This window comes from Erinaceus europaeus, chromosome 7, assembly GCF_950295315.1.
Source record: "Erinaceus europaeus chromosome 7, mEriEur2.1, whole genome shotgun sequence".
Taxonomy (NCBI): domain Eukaryota; kingdom Metazoa; phylum Chordata; class Mammalia; order Eulipotyphla; family Erinaceidae; genus Erinaceus; species Erinaceus europaeus.
The window spans coordinates 78367623-78387188 of NC_080168.1; the positions used below are offsets into that span (position 1 = coordinate 78367623).

At 39.7% G+C, this 19566-nt stretch overlaps 1 protein-coding gene across 4 annotated transcripts in view; it reads left to right on the forward strand.

Moving 5' to 3' along the window:
• The window catches only part of LRCH1 (leucine rich repeats and calponin homology domain containing 1), a 256069-nt gene that overhangs the window by 110744 nt on the left and 125759 nt on the right, over positions 1–19566 (forward strand). For all 4 annotated transcript variants that reach the window (XM_060194835.1, XM_060194837.1, XM_060194836.1 and 1 more), the window contains exon 2: positions 10027–10171. In XM_060194835.1, the coding sequence (XP_060050818.1) occupies positions 10027–10171 (145 nt within the window). The remainder of the gene's footprint in view (positions 1–10026; positions 10172–19566) is intronic.

The window sequence follows — 19566 nt, forward strand, 5'->3', positions numbered from 1 at the left end:
TATATATATATATAGAGAGAGAGAGAGAGAGAGAGAGAGAGAAATGTAGAAATAAAAATACCAGAACATAGCTCAGCTCTGGTTTATGTAGGTGCTAGTAACTGAACCTGGGACCTCAGAGCCTCAGGCATGAAAGGCTTTTGCATAACTATTATGCTATCTCCCCAGCCTTATTTATATGTTATCTTATTTGCTTTAGGTCCTGGCAACACATAGAAAACAATGTTTCAAATTATAGGTAACATAAAATTTACTACTGTAGCTGGTGTTCATTGGCACTAAATATATTCACAGAGACAATCTTTCTTTTTTGTAAATTATTTTTATTTATTGGATAGAGACAGCTACAAACCAAGAGGGTAGGGGGTGACAGAGGCAGAAAGACACCTGTAACACTGCTTCACCACTCACAAAGTTTTTCCCCTGAAGGTGGGGACCCAGGGTTTGAACCTGGTTCCTAGCACATTGTAACATGTGTGCTTAACCAGATGAGCCACCACCCAGCCCCACACAGACACTTTTCATCTTGCAAAATGGAACCCTGACTGTTGAACAATCACTCTTCCTCTTGTCTTCCTCCTACCTCCAGTTCACCATCATTCCGCTTTCTGTGTCTATGACTACTATAGTGGTCTCCTATAAGTCGAGTGATATACTATTTATCTTTCTATATCTGGCTTATTTCAGTTGCTGTGATACTTGCCAGGTTTTCCCATGTAGTAGCCTGTGTCAGGATTCCCTTTCTCTTTGCTACTGAATGACATCCCATTGCATGTTGATAGCCCATTTTGCTCACCTATTCATCCTTGAGGACATTTAAACTGTTTTCTTCTTTTGGCAAAGAATACTATGTAAAACACTCATATAAAAAAATAGTATTTCCCCTCCAAAGTGTGATTCTTAAAGAGGATTACTGCTGATAGACTGCTTTTATTATGTCTTGGAACAAAAATTCTCTCCAAGCAAATAGGAAATGATTCATTATGTCATGAAACCACAATAAAACAGAATCTTCAGGGAAAGTCTCAGCTGCAACCACCTTAAATGTTTTTGTTTCAAATAATTTTACATGAAAACATTAAAATTAGCTATATGATTCTGTGTTCTCTTGAACAGGATGTTTTACATAGTTTAATTATTAAATATGTGACTACTGTTAGATTGTATTATTTTTGTGCTGATACACCATTTAGCATATTTAAATATTCATGTATATGCATTCATATGCACTATTTGTTGCTATTTTTTGGGAAGTTTATTTTCTCACAACCACCACCATTTTCCTCATTATATTTATTGCTTTTTAAAATTATGTGAACCTGGAATAATGAGCAAGAACATTTATTAGAGTTATTTTTAAGATCAAAAACTTTGATTGAATTTCCTTAAATAAATTATACTTGAGATGGGAATTTTTTCCCTTAATATCTGTGCAGATCTTAAAAATCCCTTAATTTTTTTGTTCCGCAGCATTTTGGAAAATACTGTTAGCATTTCAATAATACATTTTTCCACTAGAAGACCTACTTGGGTTCAGAGAGATAGCTTATTAGAAAGGCTTTTTTTTTGCCTCCAGGTTTATCGCTGGGTCTCAGTGCCAGCACTATGAATCCACTGCTCCTGGAGGCCATTTTACCCATTTTGTTGCCCTTGTCATTTTATTATTGCTGTCATTGTTGGATAGGACAGAGAGAAATGGAGAGAGGAGGGGAAGACAGAGGGGGAGAGGAAGATAGATTACCTGAAGACCTGCTTCAGAGCTTGTGAAGCGAACCCCCCCTTGCAGGTGGGGAGCCAGGTGCTGGAGCCAGGATCCCTACTCTGGTCCTTGCAACTGGAGCCACGTGCCCGTAACCCTCTGTGCTACCACCTGGCTCCCAGATGTGTGTCTTTTAAAATCAATGGGTCAGGCATCTAATTCTGTCATTATATGCCTTTTGGCATTTACCAAAGCTAGTTTCAATTTACTGCTTGTCTCTTCAGCATTAGGAAGTGAAATCTTCAAGCTAACTTTGACATGACATTTCCCACTCATTATACAGCATTATTTGTTTGTTTTCTAGTATTCCCTTTAAGACTTGTTATCATGAAGCATCATGAAGCATAGATGCAATGTGCTTACCAGATTATAAACTCCTTTTTGAGCACAGGCTTCCTATCTTACTGTCTCTGAGAACCCAGCACAAATTCATATAGTGATAGTGTTTCATCCTGTGCCAAGACTTCGTACATATCATCTCATTTAGTCCTTCCTGTATTTCAGTGGGTCTAATTGTTATTATTCTCACATTACAGGTAAAGAAACTGAGGCAGGGAATGGGGGAAGGATGGTGGTGCACTGGGTTAAGTGTGCATAGTACAAAGCACAAGGACCAGAACAGGGATCCCAGTTTGAGTCCCTGACTCCCAACCTGAAGGGGGGTCACCTCACAATTGGCGAAGCAGGTCTGCAGGTGTCTATCTTTCTGTTCCCCCATCTTCCCCATCCTTCTCAATTTCTGTTCTATCCAGTTAAAAAAAATAAAAAGGAAAAAAAGGCCTCCAGAAGCAGTGGATTTGTGGTGTAGGCACCTAACCCCAGAAATAACATTGGAGGCAAAATAATAATAATAAAGAAACTGAGGCAGGGAAACATTAAAATTTTTTTTTCAAGTCTGCACAGCTAAATAATGACACTGGGATCTAACTCAGTTGTCTGACCTGAGAACTTCTTTTCTTATTATGTTAAAACTGTTTGTTCAACTAATAGTTATTATTTTTTAAAAAAAATTATTATCTTCATTTAATTACTGGATAGACACAGCCAGAAATTGAGAGGGAAAGGGGTGATATAGAGGGAGAGAGACAGAGAGACACCTGTAGCACTACTTCACCACTTGTGAAGCCTCCTCCCGCAGGTGGGAACCAGCAGCTCGAACCTGGGTCCTTGTGCACTATAACATGTGTAGTCAACCAGGTGCACCACCACCCAGCCCCTCAACTAATAGTTATTAAATTTACTGAATACCAGTGCTTTATCAACCAACTTAATGAGACTAATTTTTAATTTTTTATTATCTTTATTTATTTATTGGATAGAGACATCCAGAAATTGAGAATGAACAGGTGGTAGGGAGGGAGAGAGACAGAGAGACACCTACAGCCCTGCTTCACCACTCGCAAAGCTTCCCCCCCCCCCCCATAGGTGAGGACAGGGGCTTGAACCTTGGTCCTGGAGCATTATATTATCATGTGCCTTCAACCCAGTGTACTACCACTCAGCCCCTCGGGGGACTAATATTTTATTAAGTGGAGAAAGAAAATTAACAGTCAGTGGCTGGACAGTGGTACACCTGCTTGAGCACACATGTTAAAATTTGCAAGGATTCTGGTTCAAGACCCTGGTCCACAACTGCAGGTAGAAAGCTTCATGAGTAGTGAAGCAATACTGCAGGCATCTCTCTTTCTCCCTCTCTAACTCCCGCTTCCCTCTCAGTTTCCCTCTGTCTCTATCCAATAAATAAATAAATAAATAAGACGATTAAAAAAGAAATTAACAACCAAAATATTTGAATAAACTTAAGATTATCTTAGTGCTAAGAAATCAAAAGCACGGGAGTCGGGCGGTAGCACAGCGGGTTAAGCGCATGTGGTGCAAAGCGCAAGGACCGATGTAAGGATCCCAGTTCAAGCCCCCGGCTCCCCACCTCCAGGGGAGTCGCTTCACAGGTGGTGAAGCAGGTCTGTAGGTGTCTTTCTCTCCTCCTCTCTGTCTTCCCCTCCTCTCTCCATTTCTCTCTGTCCTATCCAACAATGATGACATCAATAACAAAGATAACTACAACAACAATGAAAAACAACAAGGGCAACAAAAGGGAAAATAAATTAATTTTAAAAAATAAAAAAAAAAGAAATCAAAAGAACGATGGAGTGAAGACTAAGTAGGTGATCAGAACAGACCTCTAGGTTCATACTGATAAATTATTTAATAAGTCATTAACATTTGATATTTTTATTTTTGTTGATCATTTAGAGATGTAGCTCTAGTGCTTGACTGACTCACTGGAAAGATTAGGAATATGCTTATTGTTTCTGCTGGCTTTACCGTGGATGTGCTGTGCTGTGCAGTTTAATTGCCAGCGTTAAGGATGAGTCAGCTCTGGGCTCTGCTTACTGCTTAGAACTGAACACTGTTAACGCAGGGCATTTCCAAAAGCGCAGGTGTCACAGAACACCTATGGGTGTGAGCCACCGCTCTGCATCAAGAGTCTGTCTGCTGAGGCAGGGCTTGATGTCAGGACATTGTGTGCAGAACGGTCTACTATAGGAAGCCAGAGCTGAGATTCTTCTAGAGATCTCTGCCTGTCTCGGTGGAGAGGGATCTAGATTATCTGAGAGGATAGTGACCCCAGACCACCTGAGGACTGGACTACAGTGACCTCTGGGGAGACCTAGCAAGAGGGTGGAGATGGCCAAGCACAGGACCTTGCTTCTCAGTATTAGAAAACTGGCAGCTCCCTTGGAGAGCCCAGTGCTTAGATTCACATGTCCCAGACAAACAGCCCAGTTATTGAGACCCCATAGCTAGGGCTCAGAGTCTAAAATGCAGCTTCTGTTATAACACGTGTATCACTCAGCTTGCAGAAGATGGCCATAATTTCAGCTTCTAAGAGCAGACCTTCTGACCAGGAAGTCAGGCACTGCAGACAAGCCTCCCAGCTGCCTTGGCTTGTCTGCACTTCTACTCTGTGCCTGCCTGGGACTGATAACTTAGGATTTTATTGCTGGAGAGCAGGACCCTGTCCAGTTCCTCCCTGGCCCCACTTTCCTTTTTTATACAAACACCATATTCAACCTTCAATGGTGCTGACTACACACCAGATTCCAAGGACTGTTTGTCTAGCCTCCTTGCTTATTTTTATTCATTTGGATACTTTATTTTAGAGAATTTTCAAAGCTTGTTTTGGCCACAGCAAAACTTAGTTTTACTCCTGGTTGCCTGGCTTTCAAGAGATCATGCCAATGGGTAGGCAGACACAGTTCTGGGCTTCCAGTGTGTGCAGAGCTATGGTGTCCCACTACAGAACTATACCCCAGAGTGGGTTTCCAGCAAGGAAGGATAGAGTCCAGCTTGTGGCAATCAGTCACACATGTGCTTTCTGGAGAAATGCTAGGAACTTTGTCAAAGGATAACATATCTTTAGTATAGAACTATATGGTCCCCCCCCCATTCTTTATTATTGATGTAGCAGTGGTTTACAACCTTAAAGAATTTCAGGAATATAATTCCATATTCACATATGGTATATGTATGTCACCACATCCTCCACTAAAGTTTTATGCTCCTTTACCTCAGACAGTCACCATAGTTTTCAAAGTCTGAGACAGCTTGATTATTTTTCCCCCAAGTTTTATTTACTTTAGTTATCTATATCCCACATATGAGTGAAATCATCTGGTTGTACACAGTCATCTCCAGTCCTGTTCATCTTGTTCCAAATGTTTCTCTTTCTTTCTTTCTTTCTTTCTTTCTTTCTTTCTTTCTTTCTTTCTTTCTTTCTTTTTCCTTTTGCTTGATGAGCAGTATTCCATTGAATATGAAAATGTACATTCATTCATTTTTTCTTCATGTTTTAGGTGTCTCCTGGCACATTTCCCTTCTTGTCATATTTATTTGTGGTTAGTAGTGCTTAACAAGATTGGAAGCTTACAGAGTAAAGTTCCACACTGTACTCACCACCAAAGTTCTGTGCCCTCCACCCTTCCTGCGACAACCACTGTAGTTCTCACAAAGTCTTAGAGAGAGACAGTTTCTTTTTTGTTTTCACAAGTTCATGTGTCTCACTTCTCCGGATTCCACATATAAGAGAAATCATTTGATAGTTGTCTTTCACTTTTTTACTTATTTGGCTAAGCAGAATCACCTTCAGTTCCATCCATTTTGTTCCATAGGACACAATATCATTTTTTTTATTGCAGAGTAAGAAAGTTTCTTGGAGTATATATCCCATTATTTTTAGCCAATCATCTCTTGATATGCATTTAGATTGTTTTAATAATTTAGATATTGTAAATGGTGCATATATCCTTTCAAATTAGTGCTTCCATGTCCTTTAAATATATGCCTAGGAGTGGTATTGCTGCATTATAAAGTAATTCCATTTTATTTTTTTAAGAACTTCTCTACACTGTCTTTCCAATTAGCTTCACCAAGAACTATGGGATCACTTAATGCTTCCCCAGGAAATGTCTGAAATGAGTCTGTTGTTATTATTTTATAATAATCTTTACTATTGGATAAATAAAGAGAGAAATTGAGAGGGGAGAAGGAGATAGGGAAAGAGACAGAGGCAACTGCAGCCCTGCTTCACCACTCATGAAGCTTTCCTTCTGCAGGTGGGGAGCAGGGGCTTGAACACAGTTTGCTGTGATATGAGTGCTTAACCAGGTGTGCCACAACCTGGCCCCTATTATTATTTTAAGTAAGAGATACCCACATGAACAACTGATCTTCCCCTATTGCAATACTGTAAGGCAGTCTTCTAACATAGCACACAACTTGTTCATACACTACAGTGTTTTTCTCTTAAATTCCGTGAAGGTTGATATCTTTGCACTGATCAGTGGTATGCAGCTTAGTTAACATGTATTACATGAATTAAATCAGTAATGATTCATGAGAGTAAGCCTTTGGTGTCATGCATATCTGTTGGTTCACTGCTTCCTTTGTCACTTACTAGTTTTGTGTCCTTAGGCAAGTTAATTAACTTCTCTGGACCTTCATGTCCACATGTTACTAGGAATTTCAACAATATAGCTCACAAGGGTATGGTGTGGATTAAATGTGGGAAGACCTCCCATTTCTGTGATTGTAGCCTTAAAAAAAATTGAGACAGAGTCAGAGAATTAAAGAGACCACAACACCAAAGCTTCCTTCTATGCAGCCGGGGCCAGACTCGAACCTGGGTCATGCACATGGCAAAGCAGTGCACTATCCAAGTGAACTGTTTTGCTAGCTTGATCGTAATCACTCATAATATGTAAGGCTCCATTTCAGGTTGGGTTTTAATTGTTCTTATTATATAAGAAAGCAATTAAGGAGGATTTAGAGTAAGGAAGTAATCCAATGAACTCTAAATAAGCTTGATGCCCTTTCCCAGATGAGGATACCTGCTCATATATGTCCCAGATAGCCAAACCAGACTGCTCCAGGTATGAGCCTGCCTTAAGAACGCGCCACCTGCTGGTGAGATTCGGTTTCAAATGGGGAAAGAGAAGAGGTTGGCACTCTCCCACTCAGAATCCAGGGAATCAAAGGAACTTCCAGGAATTCTAAGATGTGAGTTAGACCCTAACTTTTCTAGTCATGGACTCCAGCTTCTGAATTTGTAAAAATCTCTCCAAGTGATTCTAGTGTCTCAGCAAAATTGAGAAATACAGGGAAAATGTTGCATTTAGGAGAACAGTTTATTGTAAGTACATTTATGGATGTCTCTATGTTTAAAATGAAAAAAAAAAACAACCACAAAAATAAAAATGAATTTTTTTCAATCTTTACTTACTTAAACCTACGGTATCTTTCCATCAGTGAGGTCCCAGTGTGTCTTTTCCTATCATCTGACTATTTTTGACCCTGTTGGCTTGAAATGTATTAAAAAGTAAATTAATCTCTTCTCAGCACTTGCCTGCTATCTGAATTGGAGAACCTTTGCTTCCCCCATGTCACGAGAAGAAGGCTCATGCTTCATGAGTGATGTGGCAGTGTTTAAGGTGTCTCTCCTCCTCCTCTCTTGTCTCTTGCCCTCTTTCTGCTTTTCACCTCTATCAAAAATAAAGAGTTTATGAATATTGAATGAATGAAAGAAAAGAAAGAAAGATTACTTCCAGGCGCAGTTGATTTGTGCAGGCATCAAGACTCAGGCATAAACCCTGGTGGCAAACAAAACAAAACATAAAAAAAAAAACCCGAAAAATACTTCCCTACTTCTCTTGTATTGCCCTAATGTTGTCAGAGCTCCACGTGTGCAATTAATCACTTAATTCATCTAGAATTTATTGAGATACTAACTTCAGTGAACTGTAGTCCACAGCAGTTGCCAGGACCCAGAAAGGAGGAAGGAGCACTAAGGGGAGGTTGGGGACCTAAGTTCCTGGGATATGTGTGTGGGGGGTTGGGGGGCGGGGGTGGAGGATGAACTAGGTATTTGTTTGAGATGACTATTCGTTCAAATTATTTACTGATCTCACATCTTTTCTTTATTGACTTGAAATGACATCTTTCCTTGATTTTCTTAAGTATATGTCTGTGACTTATCCCAGTTTGTAGTTGGGTTTCTTTGTTCTTCAAATCTACCCGCCACACTGCTTTGTTTTCAATAAAAAAATTTATATTTATTTATTTATTTTCCCTTTTGTTGCCCTTTTTTGTTGTAGTTATTGTTGTTGTTGTTGATGATGTTGTCATTGTTAGATAGAACAGAGAGAAATGGGGAGAGAAGGGGAAGACAGAGAGGGGGAGAGAAAGATAGACACCTGCAGACCTGCTTCACTGCTTATGATGTGACTCCTCTGCAGGTGGGGAGCCGGGGCTCAAACTGGGATCCTTATGCAGGTCCTTGCGCTTTGTACCAAGTGCACTTAACCCAATGTGCTACCACTTGACACCCCCCCCCCCCCGCTTTGTGTTTTTAATATCTAGGAGAGCTGATTCCCACTGAGAATCTCTCTCTTTTGAGAGATATTTTGCTGGTTTTGCGCTGTTTTTCTCCACCTGATGCTTAGAAGCAACTTGTATAATTCAGCCAATTAACAGGTGCTGGGTGATGGCGCACCTAGTGCACAAGTTACAATGTGCAAGGACCTGAGTTTGAGCCCCCAGCTTTCCTAGAAGGAAAGCTTCATTAGTGGTGAAGCAATGTTGCCGGTGTTTCTCTCTCTCCTCCTCTATCACCCCTTCCCCTCTCGATTTCTGGCTGTCTCTATCCAATAAGTAAATAAAGATTAAAAAAAAACCTGCAATAGCTTGGAAATGATTTTTTTCCTATCAGGAGTACATTAAATTTTATTAGAAATGGCACTTTCTTGACATTCTTCTTATTTAAAAGTCATAGAACATTTTTGCTTTTTTTTTGTCACTTAGCATTTTAAAGTTTTGTGTGTGTGTGTGTGTGTGTGTGTGTGTGTGTGTGTAAGTTTTGAATGCTTCCTAAGAGTTTCTGGTTGTCTTACTTTTTGGTTAATTCACAAATCAGTTTTCCTCTGCCTTATTGTTTTGCTAGCTTTTATGTTAGGTATGATTTTTTTTCAGTATATTCATTTCCTATTCTGTAGTATTGTAATAGTCTTTCTGTTGGTAATTTTGGATTTTCCAGGAAAACAACCATATTGTCTGTGAATAATCACAAGTCTCTTTTTCTTTTCCCATTTTAGCTTTTCCTTTTTGTTTTTTAACCCATGCCATTAGGTTATTGAATAATAAATACTAATACTTGGGCCAGAGAGGTAGTTCACTTGGTAGCGTGTGTGTCTTACCATATGCCCTGCTCAAGTTTGAATTCCAACATCACACAGGATGGATGCCAGGATACTAGAGGGTCCAGGATCCATAAGTAAATAAACAAATACTAATAGTAATATAATAGTGATCCTGAATTTACTGGTAATATTCCTAGACATACATGATTTAGCACTATATACAGGTATCCTCTCTGTGTATGTAAATTAAATAAGGTGATATCCAACTAACCTCTTGTTTTAAACTTTCATATAGAGACTGAGTACAGATGTTTAAAACTGATTTGATAATACATGTGTAAGAGATCAATATAGAGAGCTGAAACTATTCTGAAATATTTTTTTCTTTACAGATCAATTGGGCTATGCACTGGGCCATGGTAGCAGCAATGAAATAAAAAAAATGATAATTCCTGTCTAAACTTATATCATAATCTTTATTTTGAAATAGGTCAAGAAAAACCATTATAGTTGATAAGATTGTGGTGAACTGTGTTGAAGATTTACTGACAAATATTCTTTCATTTGTTCTAGACTTATCTAAAAACAGACTGGTTGAAGTTCCCATGGAATTATGCCAATTTGTATCACTGGAAATTCTCAATTTGTATCACAATTGTATCAGAGTCATTCCTGAAGCCATCATAAATCTGCAGATGCTGACCTACTTAAACTTGAGGTAGGTTAACTATAAAGATTGTAATTAGATGCACAGAAAAATATTTGTTTACTGATTTTTACCACCTTTTCCTTTTTTACTCTTTGCAAATCAGTATCACATTTTGAAGCAAATCACACAAAAATGAGTTTTAATCATTAAAATATCTTTTATGGGTCTGGCAGGTGGATCATCTTGTAGAGTGCATGTATCACCAGCTACTGATGGCCTGTATTTGAGCTCTGGGCCACCATATAGGAGCGAGCACCTGCAGAAAAAAAAAGGTTCATGACTGATGAAGTGATGTTGCGTCATTTCTCCTCTCCCCCTCTATTTTTCTCTGTTTCTTGCCCACTATTTAGAAGGAAAAAAAATAGGGGAAAAAAATCTGCCATGAATTGTGGAGTCTTGCAGGCACCAAGCCTCAGTGATAACCTTGGTGGCAAATAAATAAATGCATAAGCTTTTCTGATATGCTTGTACTGCCATTAATAATATTTTTTTGGTGCTGGTCTTCTCTAAATGCCTGTGTGACAAAGTGTTTTAATATCTATGTAGCATTGCTATGGTTTTTGCATAATTGGTGTCTGAAAGATTATTGGTATCTCAAGGAACTGATGTAGCTGTTGGAGGAGGGCTAAAGGAAGTGAAAAGAACTTGAGAGGACAAGTTGGGGTTTTACTGGCCACTGGAGATTGTTAGTACCATTGGGTTTACTGGTAAGCCAGTTTTTTTTTTACCCCCCTGAGAAAGCTTGGGAGGAACACTGAGAAGCACCAGCAGGATATGAAGCTATTCTTTCATAGTCCATTATATCAGATCAGTTGTCTGTATTGACACTTGGCTTATGCGCTACACCATATAATATATTTGTGCCCCTGAGTAGCTCTGTACATGAGAAAATCAGCTATTTTCAGGCCAAGGTGTGCTGTGAATATTTACTGCTTTCGTCCAATATGGTCCCCTTGCCCTTTATATCCAAATTCACATGTAAAATGTCAGGAGCTGTTTTTTTTCTTTTGAATATTCCCCCCCCCTTTGTTGTCCTTGTTTTTTATTGTTGTAGTTATTGTTGTTGGATAGGACAGAGAGAAATGGAGAGAGGAGGGGAAGACATAGAGGGAGAGAGAAAGATAGACACCTGCAGACTTGCTTCACCGCTTGTGAAGCGACTCCCCTGCAGGTGGGGAGCTGCGGCCTTGAACTGGGATCTTTACCCCGGTCATTGCACTTTGCACCACCTGTGCTTAACCCGCTACGCTACCACCTGACTACCAGGAGCTGTTTTATCAGATTTTTCTCTTTATAAATGTAAACTGCAGGGACCAAGAGATAGCTCACACAGTAAAATGATCACCTTGTCATGCCTGAGGCCCTGAATTCTAGTCCCAGCACCACACAGGAGCACTGTGGATGCCACTGAGGGAGTCTCATGGATAGCGCAGTGGAATCATGGCATCTCTGTGTCTGTGTCTGTCTCTCCCTTTGTATTCTCTTTCTCTAAAATAAAGTAACAGAATGAAAAGAATTCACCTTGGGAGACAGGTCAGTGCTGGCATTGCCCATGGGCAAGGCCTTAGATTCACTCTCCCAACACTGCACCAAATAAGTTACGATTAATTAATTAATTTTCAGAATATTGCTTATCTCTGTCTAATGGTGGTACTTGGGATTGAACCTGGGACTTTGTAGCCTCAAGCATGAAATTATTTTTGCATAACCATTATACTTCCTCCCCAGCCATTGTTTTAAACATTTTATAAACTCAAGTTTGAATATAGGCTTCACTTACATCAGCTTCATTACCTTGGTATGCAAAGAATGGTACCTGTCCAACAAGGCTTGTGCTGTGAAGTAAGGTTTATTTTCAATGTTCTGAGACATCTCCAGATGTTTTCCACTGGGGCTGGGCCGATTTACATTCCCACTAGTAGTGGAGAAGGGTTTATTTTCCTCCACATCCTTGCCAGTTCTTGTTTCTGTCCTTTCTGGACATATCCTTCTGATGAACTCATATCCATCTTGGATTGTGGCTCCTCTGTCCTAGAGGCCCCCAGGCCCAGCCTCCTCCCTCTGAATCTTCATACACTTTGTGGCCTGTGGTGCTTCTGTTGCTGGACAGCTGGGATGAGCTCTGAGATCTCAACCTCTGCAACTTTTTCAACCAACACTAACTTCACAGCAGGTGGGTTGACACCACCTATCATTGGACTCTGGCTGTCCAGGGGTCTGTGTCTAGCATTAAATCACAAACTGGGGGAATACGGGCGGTAGCACAGCGGGATAAATGCACATGGCGTGAAGCACAAGGACCTATGTAAGGATCCTGGTTGGAGCCCTCGGCTCCCCACCTGCAGGGCAGTGAAGCAGGTCTGCTGGTGTCTTTCTTTCCCCCTGTCTTCCCATCCTCTCTTGATTTCTCTCTGTTCTATCCAACAACAACGACAGCAATAACAGCAACAACAATAAACAACAAGGGCAACAAAAGGGAAGAAATAGTAGGAGTAATGGATTCATAGTGCAGGCACCGAGCCTCAGCAATGACCCTGAAGGAAAAAAAAAAATTCACAAGTGCCTGGTATTTGAAAAAAAAAAGTATGCATATCCACTAAACTTTTTAGAAGCTAAATATTAAATATAAATTATATAGTATTATTAGATGTTTTATTAGTAAACATTGATAAAATAAAGCACACAAATTTTTATGCCTTTTGTTTGATTTAATTCATGAATATGTGTGTAAAAATAAACTGATCAGGTATAGGGAAGGCTTTGAAGTGCCAGGAGTACAGTCATCATTGTTTATTCAGTATAGTCTTTAACTCTTGATTATTGGGTTTAGTTGAAACATGTCTTCTAGAAGTTGGGTCCTTAAAATTGAGTTTTTGCTCATTTTTCTCTGCTAGTGAGTGATTTGAGATAGAATGTTGTATTTTCCAAGAGATGTTAGTGTAAATCTTTCTTTCTTCCTTTTTTTTAATTTTTTTATTTTTTTCCTTCATGGTTATCACGGGTTTGGTGCCTGCACTATGAATCCACTGCTCCTGTAGGCCATTTTTTCCATTTTGTTGCCTTTGTTGTTATTGCTGTTGCTGGATAGCACAGAGAGAAATCGAGAAGGGGAGGGGAAGACAGAGGGAGAGAAAGATAAGACATCTGCAGACCTGCTTCACTTCTTGTGAAATGACCCCCCTGCAGGTAGGAAGGGGGCCTGGGGATCCAGTCGGGATCTGTAAGCTGGTCCTTGCACTTCGTGCCATGTGCGCTTAACCTGCTACACTACTGCTGCCTGGCCCCCAATGTAAATCTTTCCTGTCCTCAAACAAGAAAGACCTCATAGCCAGTCACCCCCAAGCTGCTAACCAGGAGGAATTTAGAGTATTCTGTGTCTTTATGTATGACCATAAAATATGTCCATTCCACAATAACCAGTATTGTGTGTTGTGGACTTTCCAATTCTCTTCCTACTTGTGAAGTCATCAAAATAAAGTACACCTTTCCCCCCATTTAAGTGAAGAAGCTTATTCTGTTTCTGTTGAATTCTGACCTTTGAAGGATGCAATGCTCATCTAATTACTTAAAAAATGATGTGATCCACGGGGGCTGGGCAGTAGCCCAGTGGGTTAAGCACACATGGTGCAAATCACAAAGACTGGTGTAATGACCCAGGTTCGACTCTACCCTCCACCTCCCCACCTGGGAGGTCGCTTCACAAGCAGTGAAGTAGGTCTGCAGGTGTCTATCTTTCTCTCCTCCCCTTTCTCTTGCCCTCCTCTGTAGATCTCGCTCTGTCCTATCCAACAATAACAGTAACAACCACAATAAGGACAACAATATCGGAAAAATGCCCTCCAGGAGCAGTGGATTTGCAGTGCAGGCACTGAGCCCCAGTGATGCCATGGAGGCTAAATAAATAAATAAATAAATAAATTTAAAAAATGCAATCTACTATGAATATATTTCTTTGTAGAAGTATCATTGAGTTATCTTTAGTTCTTTTTTTTTTTTAATTTTTTATTTAAGAAAGGATTAGTGAACAAAAGCATAAGGTAGGAGGGGTACAACTCCACACAATTCCCACCACCCAATCCCCATAACCCACCCTCTCCCATGATAGCCTTCCCATTCTCTAGCCCTCTGGGAGCATGGACCCAGGGTCGTTGAGGGTTGCGAAGGTAGAGGGTCTGGCTTCTGTAATTGCTTCCCCGCTGAACATGGGCGTTGACTGGTCGGTCCATACTCCCAGTCTGCCTCTCTCTTTCCCTAGTAGGGTGTGTCTCTGGGGAAGCTGAGCTCCAGGACACATTGGTGGGGTCTTCAATCCAGGGAAGCCTAGCCAGCATCCTGGTGGCATCTGGAACCTGGTGATTGAAAAGAGAGTTAACATACAAAGCCAAACAATTTGTTGAGCAATCATGGATCCCAAGTTTGGAATAGTGGAGAGGAAGTGTTAGGGAGGTACTCACTGCAAACTCTAGTGTAATCCTGCTTTCAGGTATATATTTTGCAGTAGTTTATGGATACGTGTGCACATACGCTCTCTCTCACAGAAACTGGTGTATGTCTAGGTTATGGGACTTTGTTAGAAAGTGAACTACCTGAGATGAAATTAGAGTGTACTATAAAAGGAAAGGTCTCACCCGAGTAATGAAGCTGAAGGGTTGTCATTCCACACGTGAAGTCTCTGGATACACTCTGAGGTGAAGCATGTTGAGATGGCAATCGTTGCTTTGGTTAGGTTGTGATCGGCGGATGCAATATTATTTGGTATGGATTGGGAGATGCATACGGGAAAGTGAGCCCTATCCAAGGGTGCCAGGACTGGGGGAAGTAGGGGCTCTATAGTGAAGATGTGAGGTTCCTGCTGTCTTAGGGTTCAAAAAGACAATCAATAGTTAATATTATTATCACAATATTTGTTAATTGGGTTAACTTTGAAAAGTCCCTTTGTTATGGTTTGCTGTACAGTACCCAGTATCTTGTATATAGCTATGCTTTTGGAAGCTTCTAATCTACTTGGTCTAGGCTTTTGAGAGAGTCCGCATATCAAATACGTAGCCTATCTATTAAAAAGATTGTTTGTCTTTTGAGAACCTTTGAGACATACAATTGATTTCCCCCTCTCATATTAATTAACTACTGATTTATATGTCTACATTTTGCTAGGAGTGTACATAAACACCATTCCCATCACCAAAGGACCGTGACCCATCCCTCCCGCCCACTCCCACCCCCCACTGGCCCAGGAAGCTACATGTCTACCCCTCACCACTGGGTTTTTACTTTGGTGCCCTACTTACAATTTGATCAGGTCCTGCTTTTAGTTTCCCTTTCAGATCTTCTAAGTCAGCTTCTGTTGATGAGTGGGATCATCCCATACTCATCTTTAACTTTCTGACTTAGTTCACTTAACATAATTCCTTCTAGCTCTGTCCAAGATGGGTCAGAGAAGGTGGGTTCATTGTTCTTGATAGCTGCATAGTATTCCATTGTGTATATATACCACAGCTTTCTCAGCCATTCATCTGTTGTTGGGCACCTGGGTTGCTTCCAGGTTTTAGCTATTATGAATTGTGCTGCTATGAACATAGGAGTACACACCTCTTTTTGGTTGGGTGTTATGGAGTCCTTGGGGTATAACCCCAGGAGAGGAATTATTGGGTCATATGGAAGGTCCATGTCTAGCCTTCTGAGAGTTTTCCAGACTGCTCTCCACAGAGGCTGTACCAATTTACATTCCCACCAGCAATGTAAAAGGGTTCCTCTGTCCCCACATCCTCTCCAGCATTTGTTGCTGCTGTCCTTTTTGATGTATGCCATTCTTACAGGAGTGAGGTGGTATCTTAGTGTTGTCTTAATTTGCATTTCTCTGACAATCAGTGACCTAGAGCAGTTTTTCATATGTTTGTTAGCCTTTTGGATCTCCTATGTGGTGAATGTTTTGTTCATTTCCTCTGCCCATTTTTGGATGGGGTCATTTGCTTTTTTGGTGCTAAGTTTGCTGAGCTCTTTATATATTTTGGTGATTAGTTTCTTGTCTGATGTCTGGCATGTGAAGATCTTCTCCCATTCTGTGGGGGGTCTCTCTGTTTGTTTAATAGTTTCTTTGGATGTGTAGAAGCTTTTCAATTTGATGTAGTCCCATTGGTTTGTTTCTGCTTTGGTCTTCCTTGCAATTGGGTTTGATTCATCAAAGATGTCCTTGAGGTGTAGATGGGAAAGTGTTTTACCAATGTTTTCCTCTAAGTATTTGATTGTTTCTGGTCTGACATCTAGGTCTTTGATCCATTTGGAGTTGATTTTTGTTTCTGGTGAGATAAAGTGGTTCAATTTCATTCTTCTGCATGTTTCAACCCAGTTTTCCCAGCACCATTTATTGAAGAGAGCCTCCTTCTTCCATTTAATCCTTTGGGCCCCCTTATCAAAGATTAGATGCCCATAGGTGTTGGGATTTACTTCTGGGCTTTCAATTCTGTTCCACTGGTCTGTGTGCCTATTTTTGTTCCAGTACCATGCTGTTTTGATGATGATGGCTTTATAATATAGTTTAAGGTCTGGGAGTGTGATGCCTCCATTTCTGTTTCTTTTCCTTAGGATGGTTTTGGCAATTCTAGGTGTTTTCAGGTTCCAGATAAATGATTGTAGTGTTTGTTCTATTCTCTTAAAGAAGCTTGGTGGAACTTTGATGGGTATTGCATTAAATTTGTATATGGCTCTGGGGAGAATGTTCATTTTGATGATATTTATTCTTCCAATCCATGAGCATGGGATATCTTTCCATTTCTTGGTATCAGTTTCTATCTCCTTGAGTAGCGACTCATAGTTTTCAGCATACAAGTCTTTCACTTCTTTGGTCAACTTTATTCCTAGGTATTTGATTGATTTTGCTGAAACAGTAAATGGGAGTGATTTATGGATGTCTTCTTCTTCAGATTTAGTGTTTGCATAAAGAAATGCCACTGATTTTTGTACATTGATTTTGTAGCCTGATACCTTGCTATATTGCCTAACAACTTCCAGTAATCTTCTACTGGATTCTTTAGGTCTTTCTATGTATACTATCATATCATCTGCAAATAGTGAGAGCTTGACTTCTTCCCTTCCAATCTGTATCCCTTTGATTTCTTTCTCTTGTCTGATTGCTATGGCAAGAACTTCCAATACTATGTTGAAGAGTAACGGTGACAGTGGGCAGCCCTGTCTAGTCCCTGATCTGAGGGGGAATGCTTTCAGCTTCTCTCCATTGAGTATGATGTTGGCTGTAGGTTTGCTATATATAGACTCCACTATCTTGAGGAATTTCCCATCTATTCCCATTTTTTGTAGAGTTTTGAGCATGAATGGGTGTTGGATTTTGTCAAAGGCTTTCTCTGCATCTATTGAGATAATCATGTGGTTTTTGGCTTTGCTTTTATTGATGTGATGAATGACATTGATTGATTTACGGATGTTGAACCAGCCTTGCATTCCTGGGATGAATCCCACTTGGTCATGATGAACAATCTTTTTGATGTGTTGCTGTATCCGGTTGGCCAACATCTTGTTTAATATTTTGGCATCTATGTTCATCAGAGATATTGGTCTGTAGTTTTCCTTTTTTGTTCTGTCCCTATCAGCTTTTGGTATCAGGGTGATGTTGGCTTCATAAAAGGTGGAAGGGAGTATTCCTGTTTCTTCAATCTTATGGAATAGCTTAAGAAGTATGGGTATTAACTGTTTCCTGAAAGTTTTGTAGAATTCGTTTGTGAAGCCATCTGGTCCAGGACTTTTGTTGTTGGGGAGATTCTTAATAACGGTTTCAATTTCTTTGTCTGTGATTGGTGCATTTAGATTTTGTAGTTCTTCTTGGTTCAGTTTTGGAAGTGCATAGGTTTCTAGGAATTGTTCCATTTCTTCCAGATTCTCTAGCTTGGTGGCATATAGTTCTTTATAGAAGTTTCGCAGAATTCTCTGGATTTCTGTGGTGTCAGTTGTGATATCTCCTGTATCGTTTACAATTCTATTAATTAATTCTATTTTTTTTTCTTCCTTTGACAGTCTAGATAAAAGTACATAATGAAGTCCTGACTATATCACTAATTATCACCAGTGGAAAATTCATAAATTTCATAAAATCAAAGAAATGCTATAGATTTCTTGGGAGCACATACTTAAGGTAGACTATATAAAATAGGACATTTTTGAAACAGATTTTAACAAATAGACATGTTCACTGGTTTTTATAAATAACTACCTTAGAATACTTTCTTTTCTGTAGCACTCAGAATTTTTCCTTTTATTTATTTTCTTTTCAAAAAAATATTTATTTTTCTCTTTTGTTGTTCTTATTGTTTTTCATTGTTGTTGTAGTAATTATCGTTGTTGTTATTGATGTTGCTGTTGTTAGATAGAACAGAGAGATATGGAGAGAGAAAGGGAAGACAGAGAGGGGAAGAGAAAGATCTGCTGCACCGCCTATGAAGCGACTGCCCTGTAGGTGGGGAGCCGGGGGCTCGAACTGGGATCCTCACACTGGTCCTTGTGCTTTGTGCCACATGAGCTTATTAACCTGCTGCGCTACCGCCCGACTCTCCTTTTATTTCTATTTCAAGCTTTTTAGAGAAAACAGTACAGAGAACCTAATTTTCAAATTTGTTATTTTGCTACTTAAAATGGAACATGATCTTACTATATTTTATAGTTTTAATCAACCACGTGTAAAGTTGGTAATTTTGTACACTACAAAGTAGGAGTAACATATGAAGTTGCTTTGAATTAATTGGAAATATTAAAAAAATTGATTATACCCTTTGTAATATATTGCCTATTCTAGCAGAATAAACAGCCCTAAGTAACTGCAGATAGAATAACGATGATAACAATGATGGTCCTGGAGGCTTCTCTAGGTGATATTATCTTTAAATGTCAGTGGCTGCTTGGAGTCCCCAGCCCAGTTTCTGTCTTAAACTTGAGAAGGTTTAATTAACAAATGAAAGAAAAAAGCTTCACTGTGAGATGTTGTTAAAAACACTTTAACGTCTTTTTATATTTTCACATGATGGAAATGTGTTATTTGTGGAAAACACTGCTGTTTATGTAGCCTGTGTTTGAAGGATCTAGACATTTAATATTTGCTTCTTGGTGTTCACAACAAAAGGTTATGTTAGTTTAGTATATGTGCCACTTTGTTTCTTTCTATACAAAGTATCTTAATCCAAGAAAAGTATCCAAGAATAATAAAAGTGATTAAGCAAGACTTGTTCTGATCTAAGAGCAAATACTTTGAACCGGACTTACACAGGAAAGCCTTGCAGAGCTTAAGATCTATTTTAAGTAGTTGGAAAGGTTGTTGTTGATGAGGCTAGTGAAGAAAATGTACCTTAGGAAAATGGAATAACCCAAAGTAGCAATATTTTTGGCAGTAGTTAGGGGACTTT